Genomic DNA, 19,753 nt, shown 5'->3' on the forward strand with positions numbered 1-19,753 from the left:
ATCTCTGCTGCAGGTACTGGAGGGAACAGAACCCTTCAGTTTGCAACCTGCCATGTCCTGCAACACTTGGTAACTCTCTCAAACGCTGGTGAGATGAATACATGCAAACCAAGAGATCTCCTCTTCAGTAACATTTCCATCGCAGAAAGTATCTCAATGTTTCTGTTCAAAGGCGATTTTAGGTCAGTGGCAACTACAATCTCATCGGGTCCTCCCAGTCCCTTCCAGATATATTCTCTGTGACTCACATGGGCTTTGGAGAGCCAATGCAATCCAGAGGCAAGGAAAAGAGCCCCATTAAAAGGTAGGATTTTTATTACAGAAGGGTCTGTTTACATGCTTTCCTTTTGCCATGTCTGGGCTGGCCTTCCAGCAGCTTGGCTCTGAGTCCCAGGTACAAATCAGCTTTGGGCTCCAGGTGAATCTCTAGGTTGTGACATCTGAGATCAAAACCTTGGGGAATTTTTTCACAAACCAGGCCAGAATATCAATTTATTACTGAAACTGGGTCAGTTCCACCTGGTTTCGGGTTTCAGTTTACACAAGTCCCAGATTAACAGGAAAGTTGACATGACTTTTGTAACAGCATGTCCTTGCTAACTGCAGGAGTCCAACACCTGCCAGGAAGGACAGCAGGGAAGAGCTACAGGAGGCACTTGCAGAACATTTCAGAAGAAATTACTGTTTCTCTTGGTTTGCATTCCAACCTGTACTACTTCCCATACTCCATGAACTCACCAACACAGGGATCTCTGAAAAGCTGTAACTACACTCCCAGGTTTTATTTGTTGCCCATGAAATGTACTTGGCTTGCTCCCTGACACAGATGGAGAGCCCTTACAAAGCCTGTTCAAACCAAGCACACTGCACAGGTACACACTTAACACACTCGCTGGCTGTGAAATATTGTCATGAAAACACTTGTTCATTTTCATGCTGAAAATTCCTTTTTATAGGTTTGATTTGCTTTTTCAGAAGTTGGGATTATTGTCACTGCCTCTCCCTTCTTTCTCTTCCACCTCAATTGCACCTATGTATGGGAGAGAGACAGAGAAATGCCCACCCTCCTTTTTCTCCCTTTTGCACCATTTTGTTTTTCTTTCTTTTTCTTTTCAGTCTGACCAGGAACACAGATACACTGTTGCTACACCATAATCACTCAGGCATGACAATGCAATGTCTTGCTGCTCTTGAATAAAATGGAAATTGGGTGGAAACAAGCAGCAGAATACAGTGATCTTTAAAAATCTCCATACGCCAGACTATGTTCCTCTCTGGAAACTGCCACTCTCCACAAAAAAAGCATAGTGATCAATTGACAAGTATTAACTGTGTCCAACTCATGAAGTTATTATTCCAGAGCAACTGACTTCATTTTTACATGATGTATTGAAAAAATAATACATTGTACAAGGGGATGTGCAAACACTGTCACTTGACACCTCTCTGCCTTCAAGGCTTAATAAAGGAAGAAAAACTTGAAAAAATCCTCACACAACTACACATACAAAGTGGTTGGCAAAAAAATAGTAGCGATTGCCTTGCTCACTAAAAGAGCTCAAAACTGTTAGGGAGAATGCTGGAAACTAAAGAAGTGGAACTTAGAATGGATTTTCATTACCCTTTCTACGTGGCTGATTCTCATCCCCATTCCTGTTCTTTTTGCCTCTTCCCCATCAAAGAAATTCGTCTCCAGGCAATCTGGGTTTATATCTCTCCAGGATATTACCTCAAGATAAGAATCAACACTCTGATCCGAGGGAATGATTTCATCCCTAATCTTTCCCCATTAGAAGAGCTCCAAGGTTAACAGAAATTAGTAAACATGTTTGAATCCTGCACTGAATTTCACTTTGCAGTGTGCTCTCTTAGACATTATTTATACTTCAGGGAGTGCTTTCAGGCAGTATCCCAGCAACAAATAGAAGGAAAAAATGCAAGGCACACTGCAGATTTGGCTGAATAAATAACATAAATACAGAAACATTGCTAGTGAGATGCTAAAGACATGAGACGAGAACATTCTCTTCTGCATACGCATTTTTTGTGGAAAGACTTCTTTTGAATTACAGACTCATGACTAGGTTTTGAAATTCATCCATGGCTAAGCTCACCCCTGAGAGAAGTCATAATTTTAAAAAATATATATTGCCAATATTGGCATGTATGTTCTATAAAGAAGAAATCCTTTCCATTAAGATTATTCAGCAAATTATCTAAAAACAATCTCATTATCACAATGAAGGGTCTCATGGTTTCTCTGTATTAAATATCCCTAAAACATTGACTCCAGCAACAAAAAACATTTGTAGCCTTCTCAGTCTTCAGGTTTCCCATGAAGGGCCACCTCTGGTCAGGTTCCCAGCTGGTGTAAGACAGCATGGCCTCAGAGAAGCCGGGGAGAATCCAGCTTATACCAGGTAACAATCTGGCTGGGAGGTCTCCTCTAAATTGTCAACTTCAGCATATTATCCCAGGCTTAAGACAGTGCCTAGCTCAGCTCTCACTGACTCTACAGAGGGTGTCTCCCAGGGAGCACTTTTCCTTTCCCAGAACAGCTGCTGCAGCCAGAGCTCTTTATCCCCCCTTCACAACTCCTGCCCTGCTGATGCTGAACACTGCCTCCCACTCAGCTCAGTGTTTTGGGGCAGCCAAAAGCACGTCCCCTGGTGCTCTTACTCTTCACTGATGCCATGGGGATGAATGGATGAGGAAAACTGGAGTAGACAGGAGAGCAGTGTGCTGTGCTGCTCTGGGAATGAAGGCATAGCTCCCACCTAAGGAAGCTCACTGTAGAAGTCAGTGCAGTGCCACGGTATTGAAATGCCTGGGTATGACCACGCAGACTGACGTGCTGCAGGATTATCTCCAAGCACAGCTCACGGGTAATATCCCAAAGGCAAATACATCTATGCACACAGAGTCAGCACACATGCATCAGCTTTCCATTGGCTTCCTCTGGGTACAGATGGCTTTTTATATTTAAGCTTAACTAGAGCACAGAATTCTCTTGTACCTTATTTTGTTAAATTACTGCATTGCTGTCCAAGCACAGAGTCCTCTGTGCATAAGGACTGGCATATGCCTGGAGCTCTCCTCAAGGAACTATGAGAAGCAGATATGGACCTGTATTCCAGCCCAGGAACTTAATGCATAGGAATTCCAAGATCCAGGGATCAATCAACACAGGCTTATGCTGGCAAGATGCTGGGCTCCCTTGTATACGTGTCCAACTCAACAGTGCTTAGTCCTGAAAGGATTTCAGTGGAGACGTAAAATGACGGCAGCATTCAGACTTTCCGGAGTGGGGCTGCCAGAACTGCTCCTATCCTGCTCCATCCCCAAAGAAACAATAAGCCTCTTTTTCCAGCCCCAGCTCATCCTGCTTGAACAATGCATGCCAGATTACAGTCATTCACCAGGATGCAACCACTGTCATGCACCACTCCGTTACTAAGTACTCATAAATCCTGTCCATGGAGCAGACAAGCACGCGCAGTTCCAGACAATTCCTAAGGTACATTCAGCAGGACTTCTTCTCAGCAGCTTGGCTCTCTACTCAAAAGGCTACATAGGACCAGGGATCTAATCAAACTACCAAGAACCTGACTTACGCCTTGTAGTTTGCAACATGCCTTCTTTGATTCCAGAGAGAGAGAGGGCAAACCCCCAAAGCATGCCCAACTGAAACCAAAGATCACGTTGTTACAGCAGCAAGATACAAATGAACTGTGTACCAAGCTACATTTTCACACATTGAATACATTGTTTGCTTCTGCTTGCAAGTTGTTTTATATTTCACACAGATACTGACTCTTCTTTTTGGGTCAGTCTGCTGATAATCTTTAAAAATAAACCCACTAAGAACAAAGTATTATTTATTGTCTGGTTTTTGCTATCTGCTTTAGAAGCAGCTCTCCATGGCAACTTTAAAAGCCAATGCATTAATGCACAGTGACAGATGGGCTGAGCTTTTCCTTGCTCCCTGATAAGAGCACAGTGTGCATCAGGAGCCCCAGCCAGCACCACAGGTGACATGTGGCAGTACAGCAGCCTCTCTGCTGCCCTGCTCCTTCCCTTCATGCCTGCATGACACACAACACACCAAACGACCTGCTGCTTCTAACTGCCCCTGCGCATTCTGGCAAGGTTAGAATCAACAGAAGAAATTGTTCCAGAAGTAAAATCCAGAAGGAAAGCATAGGGTGAGGTCAACATTTGGAAAAGCTTTTGTTGAAATAATTCCATCAACTTTTATCTGAGCAAAACAAGATTTTTCAAAATAAACCTTTTCATGCTCATCAGGGTATGCCTGCATTAGGCCTGTAGCTCCAAACAAACCCATGGGCTGACAACCAGCTCTGCCACACCAGTGCAGAGCAGATTTCACTGCTCTGTCTTTTATTTCTGTTTAGTCTCAAGTGAATCCTTCACATGCCTTTTCAAGTTGATTTACAAGCACCACTATAATGCTGAGCTCTCCTTTCTTATCACTTGCTGCTATTAAAATTAGTGACTGATTTTTAAGTCCTGGATAGCTCAGGTGCAGGATACTTAGGAAACACCCTGCAAGAGCTCATTTCAGTATGCTCCTTCAAAGCCAGGAACAAATCCAACGTTTGTTCTCTTGAGCTCTAAATTATTGTACTTTGCCCTTTTTTATTGGTTTGAGACCTAAAACTTCATTCTGTATGCTCAGAGTGAAACAGAAATTTTGCTATGAGAGAGATGCTCGACAGCAGGGCCAGGCAGGTGTGTGATACCTGCAGAGTACTAGAAGCAGGAGTTTCACTTCCTTGTGGAGTTGTTCTGCTGACTTTTTGCACTGCAGCTGTGGGGGGGATGGCTCAAATATCAGAGCCACAAGGGACTAATTAACCCCACATAAGGTAGCCAGAACTTTCCCACTGGAAGTTTTCTCTAATTTTTTTTTTAACCTTATGAAATGGCTATTCCACTATATTAAAAAGAAAATTTTTTCAATAGTGTAACTTCAGGAACCATTTCAATGCTTTTTTCCCCTCTGGGAGAATTTAAGGGACTGGCATGAATGACAAACTTATCTTGGGCAACTAAGGAAAGCTGCACAAAAAGTGCAGCCTCCTGCCTTGCCCTGTAAGGCTCATGAACACCACATCGTGCAACACCAGTGAGTGCCCTGACCTACGCACGGCCACTTGGGTGAAGCTGGAAAAGGAATGCACTCCTGCCCACACCAGGAAAGTCCTCTCATTTCATAAACTTTGAAACTGGTTTTAATTCATGGGCCAGAGAGCTGAGTCACAGACCTTCTGGTCACTTGGAAGAACCCAGAGGATAAAAGGGCAAAATATAAATGAGCAGAAAAGCGAGTAACTGTAGCCAAGTTTAATATTGAATTAGCTAACTGAAGGAATGGAAAGTTTTGGAGGTGACAACTCTCACACTACTGAAAACAGCACCTGACCTGGCAAGCATGGCACTCCTGAACCTCACAGCCCAAAGGCTGAGTGTGAAAAATTCTGCTGAACAACTGAACTGTTTCTTAAGACTTTTGCAAGAGCTTCATGCACCAAGGAGCTGCACAACAAATCCTGTTAGCTAATGGCCCTAGATAGACGAAATCCAACCCTTGAGGATTTGTGAATGAAGAATCTTGCACAAACACGATATCTTTTTGGCTCCTACAGAGCAGGTAGAATTACCAGGTCTTCCAGCAAGACCTTCCAAAGAACCACGGAGAACAAGGACAGGTGAAAGATGATTTCCTACAGTGGGATACCTTACTTGGCAAAGAAGGGATCAGTTACCTTCTTCTCATATCAGTTGCAGAGTGAATTAACTCAACATGAATGGCAACCAATCTGGTTGCATATCCCTCCAAATCTGGATTCTGATTGAAAGTTGAGTTCCCAGATGATTTCTTGGTTTTAAACCAAAACAACAGTTGGCATTCTGGTTTTCATGGTACACAGACTGCTTTAATAACATCAGTTATCAGCTGCTGTACTAACAACACTGATTTTCTCCTATTATTATACCATACTTGCTTTACCTGAGCTTTCCTGCAGGACATTATTCCAATCACAGATTATTCTGACAACCACCTCCTACCTTTGTTGTTTAAATAGCTCAACATCCTGATGGAATTTTGGGGCCATCAGGATTCTTCCTACAGTGGAGTATCAGACTTTGGCTACAAACCTCACTTCTTATTTCCTCACTCTTTACCTTACTTTACCTTAAAGGAAGTAAGTTGCACTTCAATTACAGTGAAGTAGAATGAACATGAGATGGAAGCTCAGCCAAAGAGGCACTTCACAGCTTGTGGAAGAGTATGGGAAGAAGATGCCTGCACCCGCAGAGAATACAGAGCCATTAGTCAGGCAGTGTAACATGCCCACAGCTGTTCTACTTTGGAATACAGCAGCTTGCATCTTGGTAATGAAATTTAAGGAACCAGTGCCTGGTGTGTTCATTTGAAACCTTTCATATTAGGACAAGGGGATGATGATGCATGAGCATTTCACAGACTGCAAGGTGTTGATAGTCTCTTGTTATATCTTGTCACTGACATACTGCAAGGGGACAGCCACAGACACTCTTGAGATACAAGCCACCCATGACCTCTGGAGAGAGAAATGTTATTGTCAGAAGGATGTCCAGTCTTGGAGATGTGGGGAGGTGCCCATGCCCACAAAGAGCCAGCGCTCACCCAAGTCGAGCTGCAGTGCTGTTCAGTAAATCCAGACCCCAAAGGTGGCACACAACTGCTTCAGAGAGCAGTGAAGTTCACGCAGAGGAAAGTGATGGTGCGACACCCACCCAAAGGCAGGGGGTGCAGAGCCCAGAAGCTCCTCCTGACATCCCCCAGCTGACTGTGTGTGCACAAGGCTTTCACCCAGTGGTCATTGTGCCCAGTCCTGTGACACGGAGCTGAATCAGAGAGCACCTTTCCAGAAAGGGCCTGTCTGCACTGAAAGGGGACAATGACAGAGATTATTGCCAGCACAGCTCCAGGCTGCAGCTGTTAAAGACCTGCCAGTGCCTTTCTGGGGAGATGCAAGGGAAGATTATCCACCAGACAGCATATCTGAAAACATACATTGAACAGTGCCAGCAGTACCACAGCTCAGCCTTTAACCATAACCTTGGATTTGAAATACAAACCTCTCCTCACTCCTCCCTCCCTGCACCATGATTAAGCTTTCAAGCAGTGCTGCAGCAATGCAGGATGCTAAGCCAAGTTTTGGCAGCACACAGCATTCTCAGCAGCAAATGCAGAGAATTACAGGTATGGAAATGTATCAAATTAAAATAACTATGAGTAATGCTTATTCAGAAGAAAAATAAATACACCATACTGTGGGGGAAAATGTTTAAATAGCTGAATTGAATCTTCAGCAAAATTATTTGCTTTGACATGGGTATGTGTTTTAGGCTAGCTAAATAATTTAAGTACTTTCCTTACATTACTTCTCCTTGAAATAAGAGTTTCATGTTTATTATTCATTACTCAGGTGGGGACCTCTGCTTGCTATAAAAGTAAGTGGAACAAGCAGCTGCAGTAAGGTGAGATCTGGGACCCAAACATGGCTCATGAGCTTTTTACTAAAGGCATTTCCCACCCAAGGAACAGGATACAACCTACAACCACTCACGTGGCAGAAGTAAAACACAGTTTCTTCCTCAAACAAGAGTAAACTATTAAAATAAAGTAACCCAAGCTGAGATTCATTTTGTCTATCACCACAGGTACTAGCAAGCTCCTTCTGACCCCACTCAGCACAGCCCTGCCCAGGGAAGGCATTTTCCCTATCATTCCAATGCACACTGTGATGGGAACTGCTGTAATTAAAAGCAGCAAAATTTAACACACATCCCCTCCCTGTGAGCAGTTCCATTAAGTCAACAGCATTACTATCCTCAGGAAGAGTTATGTGATCTGCTCTCTGCCCACCTGCATGAACTACTTCATTTCCCTGTTGCTGAGCCCCACACCTGATCCTGGCCTGTGCCTGACACGTAAAGGTGTTTGGCATCTGATGCATCTCCATGGCTGGAGTGGAGAGCAGAAAGGGCAGGCTGCACTCCAGCCCCAGCCCCATTGGAATCACAAATGGAGCAGGTGATACTTTTGTCTCAGTGCAGCTGATTTAATAAACCTGTCCCAACACCTTATGAAGTGTCGGGTTTAAAACCATTCCTGGAGCTCAGATTTCACCAGCAGAATGCTCAGCATAGTTTTGAGCTGTTTTCTGTGCCCGTCCTACACTGCCAAGACATTTTGTTCAGAGGTCAGAAATGTGGGCATGCTACCACAAAAGTCAGGAAATCATTTACAGAATGCATAAAAATTGCTTTGCAGTGCAGTGACTCAGAGCTGAGAGGACATGACATAATCTCTTTGCTCTATAAACAAATGCAGTTAATGTATAGCCTTTAATACACAATAATCAAACGCAGTCTTGTTTCAAATGAGAAAAGATCCAATCCAGTTTCATTTCTCTACTGATGACAGTGGAATTCAGCAGAAGACAGCAAGTATTTCAGAAAGAATGTATAGTCCCATCATTCATTACTGCATGACAACTACCTCCACCTACCACATTCCTCTTTCCAGGACTAGTGAGATGTTTTGCACACTTCCAGTGGAGGTATTTTGAAGGAGAGCTTTGTTACCCTTTTTTTATTTTTTCCTAAACCCCAGGTCAGTGCTTACCAGCCAGGGCCTTGATGCGGGAGCGCTCAAAGAGCCGAGCAGAACTGTTCTCATTGTCCCAGTCGTCGACATCCCAGCGGTTGTTGACGTCGCTGTACTGCTGTTGGATTTCAATGTTGTCGTAATCTGTCGCTACCGTCGTCGTCATCCTGAGTCTTCTCCTTAGCCTCTCTTCACCATCAGATTCTTCCTAAAACCCTCTGTCAAAGAAAAACACAGAAAAATAAGCAATTAGATGGTGCACATGTACTGGAAGAAAATGGTAAGGGTCAAGCTCAGGAGTTTTGGTTTCAAAAATCAGTGACTTTTACTTAAAAACAAGCTCAAGAACAGGAGATACCAACCACTCCTTCCGAGAACAAATATTCTCAAAAAATTAAATGCTTTACCAAAGCACAGAAGCTTTGCTGCATACACACATCCAGGATGTCACATTCAGCTCCACAAAGCAGAACATGGATGGAATAGTGCAGCAAAAGACTTCCACAACTGTCATTTTTAAAAGCAGACCATTGGCCTTAGAGATCTGCAAGTGTTGGTTAAAGCATATGGAGCTGTGGATAACGCAGCTAAGAAAAACCTCAAGCACAAAGATGACCTCCATACCTTTACAAAATGGTGCAAATAATTGATGGGGGAAAAAAATACAGATTCTAAAAAAGCCACAGAAGCATTTGACAAGCAAAAACCTTTTAACATGTGTCTGAAGAAATATTTCTGTCTCCACATGCAAATACTGACTTTGTGACTGCTCCTGGCAATTTATTTATGAACTAATCCAGATAAAACCAACTAAATGATGCATTACTTTGAACTCTCCACAGGAACAACATGGCACCCACCAACACAACCCTTGGGGTAAGGTTCTCCTCTTTCAGGATGCTGTTTGCATATTTATTCTGTTTTCTGATTAGGATTTCCATGTGTTTATCGGTACTAGATATAAGAGAGGCAGACAGCTCTGGAGGAGGAGGGAGCTTATACACAGCTGTGGGAACAGTGCTGAGAATCCCCTTCACCCTTCAGCGCTCAGCGAGACCCTGAGGAGCACAGGGTGCTCCTCATACACACAGAAACACACACTTCACCTTTGCAAAACGCAATAATTCCCAGAAATGCAGTTAAATACAGGGGCAAGGGGGAGCCAGGGGGCCTGGGCGGGGACGCGCGCTCCCCTCACAACGCCCCGCCCGGGGCTCCTCTTGTCTTTTCTCTCTTTAATCTCACGTTCATATTTTAAAATAAAATTTAAAGAAAGGGGCTCAGGGCGAGGCCGAGCCCGCCCTCACGGCGGGGCCGGGGCTGCCCCTCACGGCCCTCCCCGCCCGCCGCGCTGGCGCCACCTGCCGGCCCGGCCCCTCCCGGCACCCGCATGTCGCGACATCAATCCGCCTCGCCCGCGACAGACGGCCTGGCTGCCCTGGCTCACCAGCAGCGTTCATTCCCCGTCCGGGCCCGGATACCGGAGCCGGCTGATTGGCCCTCGTCCCCAGGCCAGGGCAGGTCTGTCCCGGGGTTCCGCGCGGACAAGTGGCGGTGTGTGGCGCAGGAACGGGAACGAGCCGCGCTGGGGCGGCTGTTACATAAGGAGCTGTTACCGAAGGCTGAGCGCGAGTGCTCAACCTTCCCGAAAGGTGGGAAGGAATCGCTTCAGTCATGGGAAGCTGCCAAGAGAGCGAGGGAACGCGAGGAGAACTGCCTCTGGGGAAGGTCGTGGGGACGGTGCTCCCGCGGCGCATCCCGCAGGAGCCGGGCATGGATCAGCCGCTCCGGCCGGATCCTGCCGCTAGGAACAAACAAAAGCATGGAGCAAAGACGGGGGGAGGATTAAATCCCACTCGCCGCGTTTCTGCACAGCACTCACCAGATGATCCTCACTGAGCATCAGGCCTAGACAAAAACCGCCCATTGATCCCTGTACACAGGCTGCAATCAGGGTTAATTCCAATTAAATCCATGGAGCAGCCAGCATATAAACAACGACTGGGAACAGGCTGGTTGACAGCATAATTTTTCATCTTTTCTATATTCACCAGTGCTCAAGGAAGAGAAGATGTGCCACTGGAAAAGCTGCAGCTCCAACCATAAAAATCAGGGAACCCAAAATCGGGATGCAGTAACATGTAATTTAATATAGATGGAGCAAGCCATGGGATTTAATTTATTTCTGTGTCACTGCTGCTTAGAAACACACACAACCTGATCCAGAATAAATTCAACTCTAACTTGTGCTTTATCACTTCTCCCATCCTGAGCATCACACAAGCAAAATCTATCCCAGATAAAGCTAAATTGAGCATGAAATGGCCTGTTATCCCACACCTATAGGGCCAGAAAACCTGCATCCTTGTTCTGATTCTAATAAAAGCAGCACCTCACTCCCTGACATCAGGCTCCCTTTTCTGGGATGCAGCTCCCCGCCACAGGGACAGCAGAGCAGGAAAAAGCTGCAGGGATAAAAATAAGCACCTTTGCAGCAAAGGAAGGTGAGGAGAACACAGCAGAATCCTGATTCCGGAGACAGACCCAGCAACAGAGAGTGCGGCCACTGCCCTCAGCCTCTGCTGGAAAACAGCTTTTCTTGAGTCCTGCTGCAGCTCTGATCCAGCACAACCCACTGGTGCCTCTGGGAACAGGGAGGGAAGATAAACATGAGTCCTGGCAGAAACCTGCAGGCTCCTGACTGCAGGGATGGAGGTCCTGCAGCTGGGACGAGCTACAGCAGCACATCTTGTGTCTGCGTTAATGGTGTCCCGATCTGACATGAACAGCACCAGCAACTGACCAGGAAGCAATGGGAAAACTGTTTGGGATTTTCCTGGAGCCATTAATGCAGCCGAGTTCACTGTTAATGCCCTTGAATGTAATCCACCTGTGAAATCAGCCCTGCCATTGAAGGACCACGCTGAAAACCCTCTGTGTGTGTGTGCAGCACACACAGACATGTAACGCAGATTTATTTACAGATTTAGTTTAAGCCTCTGCGTGAAGCACATCCACAGAGGGATAACCACGGAGCACAAGGACAGAGGGAAGCCCATTTCCCTGCAGGAACAACCTTTGTCACTTAAACATCCTGGCCTGGCTTTAAGCTGAGATACCCCTCTAATAAAGGAATGACGTTTTCTGCAGAGAGCCAGAATTTCAGCTGCCGACATCCCGAGCAGCATCCTGCAAGCCAACCCACTCTCGGGACTGGATAAACACACTGGGAACAAGGCGTTTCAGCAATGGCAGGTCACAGCTGCTTTACTATGCACAATTCAGACTCACTCCAGGATGACATATAGCGCTTAAAGCCAGAGAAAGCAGGCACTGGGGTTTCTCAGTTAATGCACGCCTTCTTAAACTCATCTGCCAGTGCTGCTGCACCTGGCTTGGAGATCTTAGCAGGCAATTCCAGGGATAAGCAGGCACAGGGGGTGAACTAATAAACAGCACGGAACTGCTCCAGGCCCTGAATCCGCAGGCCTACCACAGAGGGTCGAGAAAAATCTGTAAATTCTCGAACCTCTTCCTCATTGATAAAATATAACTCTGTTGCCTTCTGCCATGGATACCATGCTAGATGACCTCATGAGACAAAAGAGATCAAACCATGTAATTTCAAAGCATTCCTTAAAACCTATTGCATAATCTGAGGGCGGGAAGGAGAGGGGGGTGGTTGGCATTGTCTTCAAAAAGAAAAAATGGCTTGAAGAAAAAAATCAGCTACCAGGAAGAGCATTTTCTCAGGCAGTTTTCAAAGGCCACATCCAGGGGTCAGACCTTTTCTGTTTACTTTCATAAATAGACCAGATTTTGCTCTGTTTGTTTCTCAGATAATAGAAAACAAACAGTTTTATTCAGCCCATCTGAAGAATTAATTAATTTTAAAAAAATTCATTGGCTACTCTTAAATGCAATCATGTAATTCACTAAACAGCTATGACTATGATCCCTGAAATTCTGCCATAACCACACATCTGGAATTACTTCCTAATAGTTACATTTATCTTTAAAGCAAACATTGTTTTTTCAAGAGTTACTATTCTTCCAGGAAACATGCTAAGCTGTAGCTAGATTCATGTTACTCTAACTAAGGATTGTCAAGAGGTTTTTATGGTGCTGTGATTGAAAAAAATATAGTTTGAACAGTAATCCCCAAATGGTCTCATGGGTTATGTAAATACTTTTCCCTGGCTAACACATAGCCCAACCTATTGCAGCTTTCCTGGAATTAAAGATGAATTGTAAATTCATCTCTAACTCCCACTGACTGTGTGACAGGATTGAGAAGGGGACACAGACACTCCCATCTCCAGGTCACCAGAGCACATGGGTCTGGTGACAAGCACGGACACCACCACTGTGACAAGGAGAATGGTGTCCTGATCCCACAGATCAGATCTGTACCTCCAAGAAACCAAAATTGCACACTGCCTCCTTTCTGGTAGCCCTCTGAAACCAAGGCTGGATGAGCATAGGAAGCAATTCCATTATCCTCTTTGCAGGATACTTTTCCTCCCAGATGGTCCTTCCCCACTACTGATGCCTCAGACCATCTCACCAGTCCTGCTCTTCACTTTAGTGCAATGATTATTACTAAAAAGAAGGAAATTTAGATAAAATGTAAAGAAACTTTGCATTTATTCTGAGCAACATTCAGCTCCCTCCAAACATCAGCACAACAGACATTTAATAATTTTTAAATGTCATTTTAAGCCAATATTTAAACTGGAGAATGGAAGTTCCTCTGAACTCTCAGGGTCCAGCCACATCTTGTCACCCCAACAGGGTGAGATTCTCACCCTAAGCTTCCACACAGGGAAAGTGGCCTGGTCAGAGTCAATAGGGGCACCTTGGGAGAGGCTCAGGGCTGGATGCCAAATGGGCATACACATCAAACATCCCCACAGGTCAAACTCTGCAAGTATTTACAAAATACTGTGTAGAAACTCAAGAGTTGTACAGAACCCTCGGATTGAGAAACTCAAGTCCTGAACATAAAGCTTAGAAAGACTGGAAGATGCATGTCCCAATTCCAATTTCTCAGCCTGAAGCCCAAGGAGGTGTTTCCAGGCTCTCTCCCTGCTCAGCCCCTGTGTTGCTGAACTGCAGCACATTTCCAGGGACAGGAGTTCCCCTGTCCTGACAGGGCAGAGAGGGCAGCACACGCACGTTCTGGCTTTTTGTTTCAGCTGCTGAAGCAATCCCAGAATAATAATGGCAGTAACTGAGCAAGGCTGTAACTCCCTTGACCTCCAATATCCCCTCTCCCCCTCTCCCAGTCCCATCTTTCCTTCCACAAACAGAACCATACTGTTTCTGCATTTTCCAGCCCAAGAGTGCTCCACGTCTTTGTCTTTGCTTCCCTTCACCACTTTTTGGTGCTGACTCCTCTGGCTGTCCATGCTCCACAGCACCCTGAAAGGTCACAGCAAAGGGGGGACAGGCTGTGCTACCAAATGCCACAATCAGCCCGTGGGGCACTTCAAGAATGCACAAACAAGGCAAGACTGAAGCCTCTTTATTCGCAATACAGGCTGGAAAAGCATGTGAAGGTCACTAAATTCAGGCAGCCCGTCCTTCACGAGGGAGGTCTGCTTCCCACATCTCAGATAACCCATCACTCCAAAGACCAGGCAGTTAGGAGTGGATTCCAGGCTCTTGTTTTCCTTCTGAGGTCCCCAGGATATCATACTCGAGCTGGGAAATGGGTACATAATTAAATAAGCACTGAAACAGCTTCAGAAAGTGTTTGTGCTGCTCCCTGAAAACAGACACAGCCCCCCTGAACTGGAGCCCCCAGTGCTGTCAGCAGGGGTGACCAGAGCACATCCAGCACCACATGCTCCACACAGGACAAGGATTCCAACAACCAATAGGTTGTTTAAAAACACAAATCTCTATTTCAAACCTTTCAGTTCCAGCACAGACCATTAAAACCTTCTGGTCTGATACTCTCTACACTTGGAGCAATGAAGTTTCACCTAGTTTTCCATACATCATCCAGAAGATCTGGACTCCAGCATTTTATCCTGGAGACTCAGAATAATTTAATTTATATATGTGGTCCAAATTTGCCCTCTGTAATCTGACATAGCTCCATCTAGCTGAGGATAAAAGCCAAGGTGTGCCAACATTATTTGAAAAGCCTTCTTAAAACACCAAGAGGGTAGAAGGAGGTTTCATATGGATTTCATCCAAGGTCAGACACAAAACAGGAGTTGTGGGGTGAGATTCTCTAGGACTCTGTATTTCCCTGTGGAACATTCTAGAACAGATATTGCCTCTGAACCATCCTCTAAAGAAGGCCATGCCCCACAACCAACTATATACAAACCATGAACAGACTAAACCAGAAAAATCTGGACATTTTAGGTAGAAAGTGGCTGGTTTTGGAAAAAAGTTAATAAAGAGGAGTAGAACTGAAACAGAGCAGGACATATCACACACAACATTTCAGGGTGGAGAAGGCACCAAATTCCTCCTGGGGCTGCCCTTCATTTTCCCCTCATCACTTGAAGAATGTAAAACATATTTTGCCAAGCTGCTGAGGGAAGGGCTGTGTCTCATAGGGAGTAGCATTCCTGCATCCCTTCTGAAAGAGAAAGTCTACCAGGATCCAGAAGGGCCTGGAGTGACACACAGAGCGGGAACATCCACGAGGGCTGTGACAATAAAATCCACATACTGGGCCCAGCTCAAAGAATGCTCAAAGACCTAAACTCCTTATTTAGTTTTTAAGCAAAACACAGAGTACTCGACCTCTTTCCTCATGTGTTTGTGGTTTTCCCTAAGCAAGCACTGCTGGGCAAGGTAGTATTAAAGCAGTAAGAGCTTGGTTCAGCTCCAATAAGGACACCATGAGATAGTCCATGGCTGCTCCAGTGAGATCCATCAATTAAATACAGCTTCACTCCAACCCACAAACCACCTTTGTATCCAACACAGCCAAAAGAAATGCAACTCAGGATCCAGAAAAATCTTAAGAACCACCAGCTGGGTATTTTCTAAACACGCCATCCTGTTTTCTGCTTCTAAGTCAGTAAAGAAATCCCCATAGATTTAAAATCATGCAGCTCTTGGTCATTTGCTTTTAAAAAACACTTTCATCATCCTCTTAGTCTTTCCTGTGTCAGTAAAAGAAAGACTCTGAAATTATTAGGTTATCTGGGAATGTCCCACCATGCATATGGTTTAGCTGGAAAAAACCCAGGGGACCAGCTCAGCACAGCAATTCCTCTCTCCACCTCCATTCCTGCATTATTTATAACTTCTACATTCCAATTAGTAGATTTCCCACCCATTTTCAGAAAGATCTGTATTTTTGAGTAGGGTAACTCATCCAGAAGGTGGCTTTTCCAAAGCCTAGACCAAGGGAGGATGGAAGGAAATTCAAGAGTTCATGAGTTTTAACTGAATCTGCTCTTCAGACTTTGCAGACTTGTTCTGGTGCAAACGCAGCCGGTCACTTTGAAAAGTAAGGAAGGAGCAGCAAACCAGGGATTATGTTCTGCTCAGGACTGGAATAGCATCCTGAATGTTGTGAGGGCTTTACAAGACAGGCAATATGTGTTGGTGCACCTGTGTGCTCTGATCTGTGGGGTCAGCAGCTGGCATGCCACTCCTTTTTCTGGGGAATATGATTGCCAGCAGGCCAAGAGCCCTTCAGCTCTTACAGCCCATGCACTTATTTTACTATGAATTCTTAGACAGGAAATTTTGACTATAGAATTACCGAACTTTTTGATAAATAAAAGAAAGTAACAGCAAAAACATTCTGATGGTGGTAAATTAATATAAATTGATTAAAAATCTGAGTAGGATTAACAATATATTGTCTGTGTACGCCACAAACATGCTCTGGGTTGAACCCAAATGAAATCCACAAGAGGAAATGAACTGGAGCAGGAATCAAAAAGGCTCCAGGTCAGCTCAGTCCCTTCTAAAAGCACAGGAAGGACTTTTCTGACGTAGGCTCTCACTGAAGATAACCTTTACTCGGATCCACCCCTCAGCTTTAGCACAACTCAGCCATTTCTCACGGAGGAGACCAGGACCTTGTTTCACCAAACCACCTTGTAAAGTTGTTAGAAGCCTCTGCATTTCACCCTTTGCCATCCTGATCACTGAGCAAGGCGAAGATCCACTTTCCAAATACCTCTAAGAAGTACTTGTGGATGGACTGGTGGAGGATACCAGGGAAAACTTGTCTGGCAGGAAGGAAAATTGATGTATTTCACTCCTTATCAACACATTTCCAGAGAAACTACCCAAAAAAATTCCTTCCACAGCCACTGAGCATTTAAAGGACAATATTTAGTATCACCCTGTTCTAGAAGCTATCTGTGGGCTGACCTTCACCAAAAGAATGTGAAAATACAGGGCAACTGTCTACAGTGGTATTTACCTTTTTCTTCAGCAGAACAAAACAAAAGAGTCTTTTTTGATATTTTTCATGCACTCACACAGAGCAGGGTTCCAATAAAAACCAGGTGCCCTCAGAAAGGAGTTCCCCATTTTCTGGTCTTCGCTCTCTCATGACCCAGCTTATGAGAAACAGAGCTCTGAGCTTTGGGAACCTGCTGTGTGTCAGGGAAGGACTGAAAGCGGAGACGCTCCCGCTGCCTCCGGCCTGCCAGACAGTTGGCTCTGCTTTGGATGAGGGCACTGCTTCACATCTTGACCCTGGCCATGACCCTCACTTGGCAGGAAGTCCCAGGCAACCTGAATGCCCTCAGTGACATCACTGTTTACTTGGGCAGCAAACTGGCAGTGCCAGGTGGCACATGGCTGAGGGGCATCATGGAGACAGCACCTTTGTTTGCAACCTACAAGGAAACTTTCCTCAGGAAAAAATGGACAACTCACTGGGCCATTCAAGAAATGCTGTTATTGCCTCTGTATGACCACACAATTTATCAATGTCAGTTTAAGTCTGTTGTATGAATTCAAATGGAGAGAGCTACAGCCAAGTTTGGGGGGGTGGGAAAGGGACCGGAGGCTCTGTGTCATGGCTCTGGACTGGAGTTTCTGCCCCACTTCCCAAGTGGGGGTGTGACACCCCAAGCAAGGGGGTGTCACACAGAAATGATGGCCCTGCATTACTTTTAGAAGGAGGGCACCCCTGAGCCTGCCCTTGCTACAGAGCTGACTGCAGGCCCTGACACACTTCCATCCGGAGCACATTCCTGCTCCTGCAGTGTCTCCTGAGATGCGATAGCTCTGACCTCCTTACAGGAGGAGGGCTGCCAAGTAAACAGGCCTGCCTTACCAGCCGGCCAGCCGCTGTCTCCCCTGCCCTTCTACTTTACCTCTCTGCTTCCACGCCCACCCTTCTGAAAGGTCCCAGCCCAATCAACCTGTGGATGAGTGGGAGTGAGCCAGAGCCTCTGCCCGTCCTCCCTTCCCGGCATCCCTGTGAGCGAGCTCCCGTTTCCTTCCCACAGGGAGGAGGCTGCGTCGCCCACCTGGGTCATGCCGCAGTGCTGAGCCGAGGCGCAGCCAGAACGAGAGGCAGCCGTGGGAGGCTGAGCACACTCACGGCTTGGCAATCCTGGAGTGTCCCTGAGGGAGAGGGCACGAAAACAGGGAGTAATGTCAAGCTACCCTGATCTACGCCTAGGCAAACCTCCTCCGTGTTGGAGGGTTTTATGTAAGGGCAGGGAAAGGCTCCACCACTCCCAGCCAAGGAGGAGAAATTGAGGACAGGCTGTGCACAGGCACCTCCTCCCTGCTCGGAGCTGCTGCTCGGGGGAGGCTGCCTGGTGACAACTTCCAGGGAGGAAGAAAGAGACTGAGCTGCTTTGGCTCTGCCCCCAAACTGCAGAGCAGCGGTGGGAAACCGCACCCAGGGAGACGCCCAGGGAGAAAAGGATGTTTTGTTGTGGAGGCTTTTGTTCTGGACTCTGTTTATTAGCGATACTTCACAGCCAGGCAGGCAGAGCAGGGAAGCAATTTAAAGGGCCAGCCTAGAGTAAATAACCTGCTACGCCATCGGCAGGTTTGGAATCAGCAAACAAACAAACAAACAAAACCAAATTCTGGGGGCAGGAATGGGGAAGGATTTGCTGACACCCTCCATAAGGCAACAGAGCTGAAGCAACAGCTGGTTTCAGCAGCTCCAGCACCAAACCAGAAGGAGCAGCGCCAAGTCCAGACACGCAGAGACTCTCATTAAGAGAGAGCACTAATTACCCCACAGGATTGCCACAGATGATCCACCTGCTCCCACACAGGTACCAGACATTCCCGAGACCTCCCTCACTGAGCGAGCTCTGCTATAGCCAGAGCTGCTCAATCAGCTCCTGAGATCTGGACAAAGAGCTAGCCTTGTAAAGAAGAATTTAAAACAGAACTTGGATTTGGGCAGTGTGATAGTCCCAGAGAGGCACATCAAAGCCTGCTCCAGAACAAGCACTTCCTTCAGATGCTGGAGCCCAAGCCCAAGCCAGGACCATGCAAAGCTTGGCTCTTGCACTGGAATATGTTATAGGGACTATATGGATTCTAAGTGTTCTCTCTTGAACGAAAATAAACCCAGAATACCCAATAGAATGAGACAACTTTTGCTTTGGGGAGATGAAGACAGTAGTTGACTGTGGGTGAGGGAATGCCAGCATTTCTCTGGATTAGAGCTGGTTGGAAAGTGAACTGAGAAATGGAGCAGTTTGATACTCAACACCCACTTGAGAACAGAGGTGTTAAGAATTGTCCTGCCTGCAGCAGGAGCAATGCACATGGCTAAACCAGAAATATGGCTGAAAGCAGTATGGAAAAGGATCCCTCCCCAGGAAGAGGGAAATGTCAGATGTCACACGAGTAAATCACCAAGTCAGTTAGTGTAAGGCACGATTCCATCAGGCCAACAAGATTCCTGGTGCAAGTAACCAAGCACAGCTTGAGCCACTGCTTCCCAAAGAGCAGGAAACGTGTCTCATCCTCCCCAGGGGACACACAGCACACATCATCCACTTCTTGGCAGAGGAATCAAGAGCACCACATCCAAACTGGTCTCCTCTAAACTAAACGTTTAATGGGTTAGTGGGCACTGACCAGAGGAACACA

General features: G+C 45.9%; 1 protein-coding gene across 1 annotated transcript in view; it reads right to left on the reverse strand.

Moving 5' to 3' along the window:
* Positions 1–19,753, reverse strand: part of SPTBN1 (spectrin beta, non-erythrocytic 1) — a 114,721-nt gene that overhangs the window by 72,085 nt on the left and 22,883 nt on the right. The window contains exon 2 of the mRNA XM_041473928.1: positions 8,702–8,901. Coding sequence (XP_041329862.1) covers positions 8,702–8,849 — 148 coding nt within the window. The 5' untranslated portion in view covers positions 8,850–8,901. The remainder of the gene's footprint in view (positions 1–8,701; positions 8,902–19,753) is intronic.

The sequence above is a fragment of the Pyrgilauda ruficollis genome, unplaced genomic scaffold (genome assembly GCF_017590135.1).
Source record: "Pyrgilauda ruficollis isolate IOZ18807 unplaced genomic scaffold, ASM1759013v1 scaffold31, whole genome shotgun sequence".
Lineage (NCBI taxonomy): Eukaryota > Metazoa > Chordata > Aves > Passeriformes > Passeridae > Pyrgilauda > Pyrgilauda ruficollis.